Genomic DNA, 1,829 nt, shown 5'->3' on the forward strand with positions numbered 1-1,829 from the left:
AGAAAAGATGGAAAACAACCATTTCTTATATAGTTTCTGCTGCATCCAAACAAGTTGATAATTGTGCAATTGCAGTTGCTAATTACAAGTTAGTTCGTGATGTTTTCGACCTTCATTAAGTAATTACTATGTAATTAGAAGATTCTTATAAGAACTTTGGAAAACTGTTTGTTAATTACTTCAAGCAAGGCATCTGTATATATCCTACACCAATATTCAAGTCAGAAGCAACATGCAGCCCTCAAGAACATAAGTGGTTAAGACTTGAAAATGAGATACGATGACATCCTCGGTATAATGCCTCTTCCAAAGGAGGAAAAACAAGGAGGGATGTGGCTGTGCGAACATATTGCAAATGATCCGTCTAATCAAGATTTTATTGGAGATAGATATTCATACTACAACATGGAATAACGAGAACTCAAGTACAAACTAATTTCCAAAAACTTCTAACATCAGAAACACCATTTTCCCCTCACTTCTATCATTCGAATTGCGTGATACAGTTCAGCAACATATCTCGATCGTACCATCATATCCTGCAGGACAAAGCTATGATGTAAGTGAAAAAGAAAATGAAAAGAGAGAGAGAGAGAGAGCATTTACGAGTACAGAAGGAAAGCAGAAGATACATACTGGATGTATTCAACATTGATTTTTGCGGATAGAGAGCGTGATACAGCAGAAAAGGCGTCACCTGACAAGAGAATAGTAGAAGGGCATGGTGATTTTCTGCAGAAATCCACCACCCTAACATCAATAGTCCCATCCTTGCATGGTCTGTTATTTCCACTTAGGCACCTCAACCTATAACGCCTTCCACAGGCAGCACCATTATCCCACAAACCTTCACTCACGGAAACAAACAAGTTTCCTGGTGGGAATTGATCCTGTCGATTGCCATGACACTTGGTAGCTGCACAAAAATATATCCCAGTAAATCCATCAGACAAAGCAAGCTTGAAGGAACTTTTAGACAAGAAATAGTAAAAGGAAAACATGAAACATTTACTCACGTAGATAGGGAGGATTATACGAAGTAGCAGTGCCAATGTCCCCAAGAACAATGCCTACTTCATAGCTGAGAAAGCTGGTGGCTACAATTGCTATGGCCATGAGTGCCATGGTTTGAGAGAGCTAGGGAGAGGAACTTTGAACTTTGCTTAATTAGTAGTTGCCCTCCAATTGCCCAATTTATACCCCCCTCCCCTTTTGAAAGTGAGGGCCGGTCTAGTGGTAATATGAATCACTTTGTCATATTAGTTGATTAATTGTTATAGATATAAAATAATATAAATTATATTTTAGAATTTTTTTATAAGTTGAGGTTATGTGATTGATATGATTTTTTAACATGATATTAGAGTTTTGATAATCAAGCGGTAACAAGTTCACATCCTCATTTATTTGATAAAAATTAAGTATAATATTGTATGGGTTTATATAAGTTTCAAGTTCTAAAAGCTTTTCATTGACAGAGAATGTTAGAGAATAATATAAATTATATCTTGAGATCTCATTTACAAGTTTAACCTATTAAGTTGAGATATTTTTTTGATATTTTTTCATATTATTTTTTTTTATAAAATACAATATATTTATTAATTAATTATTACATTCATTGAGTATATAGAGAATAATATAAATTATATATTGCAATCTAACCTAATAGCTTAAATTTTTAGGTTGAAATGGTTCTTTGACATAATATCAAAGTCTTGATGATCAAGCGATCACGAGTTTAAATATCACTATCTCATTTATTTAATAAAAATTAAGCATAATATAATATGAGATTGTGCAAGTTTCAAGTCCAAAAAGCTCTTATT

At 33.6% G+C, this 1,829-nt stretch overlaps 1 protein-coding gene across 1 annotated transcript; it reads right to left on the reverse strand.

Moving 5' to 3' along the window:
* Positions 1 to 358: 358 nt before the first annotated feature.
* LOC105127055 (EG45-like domain containing protein 2) lies at positions 359 to 1,182 on the reverse strand. The gene is made up of 3 exons (XM_011028154.1): positions 1,017 to 1,182; positions 637 to 916; positions 359 to 539 (listed from the first exon to the last, which is right to left on the reverse strand). The coding sequence occupies exons 1-3, from the start codon at positions 1,123 to 1,125 to the stop codon at positions 533 to 535; spliced, it is 396 nt and encodes a 131-aa protein (XP_011026456.1). The 5' UTR covers positions 1,126 to 1,182; the 3' UTR covers positions 359 to 532.
* Positions 1,183 to 1,829: the final 647 nt, after the last annotated feature.

Source organism: Populus euphratica, unplaced genomic scaffold (assembly GCF_000495115.2).
Source record: "Populus euphratica unplaced genomic scaffold, PopEup_1.0 scaffold50.1, whole genome shotgun sequence".
NCBI classification, from domain to species: Eukaryota; Viridiplantae; Streptophyta; class Magnoliopsida; order Malpighiales; family Salicaceae; genus Populus; species Populus euphratica.

Coding starts and splice junctions, on each gene's coding strand:
- LOC105127055 (XM_011028154.1), bottom strand. CDS start 1,125: ATGGCACTCATGGCCATAGCAATTGTAGCCACCAGCTTTCTCAGCTAT. Junction 917..1,016: donor GTATAATCCTCCCTATCTAC/GTGAGTAAATGT, acceptor ATTTTTGTGCAG/CTACCAAGTGTCATGGCAAT.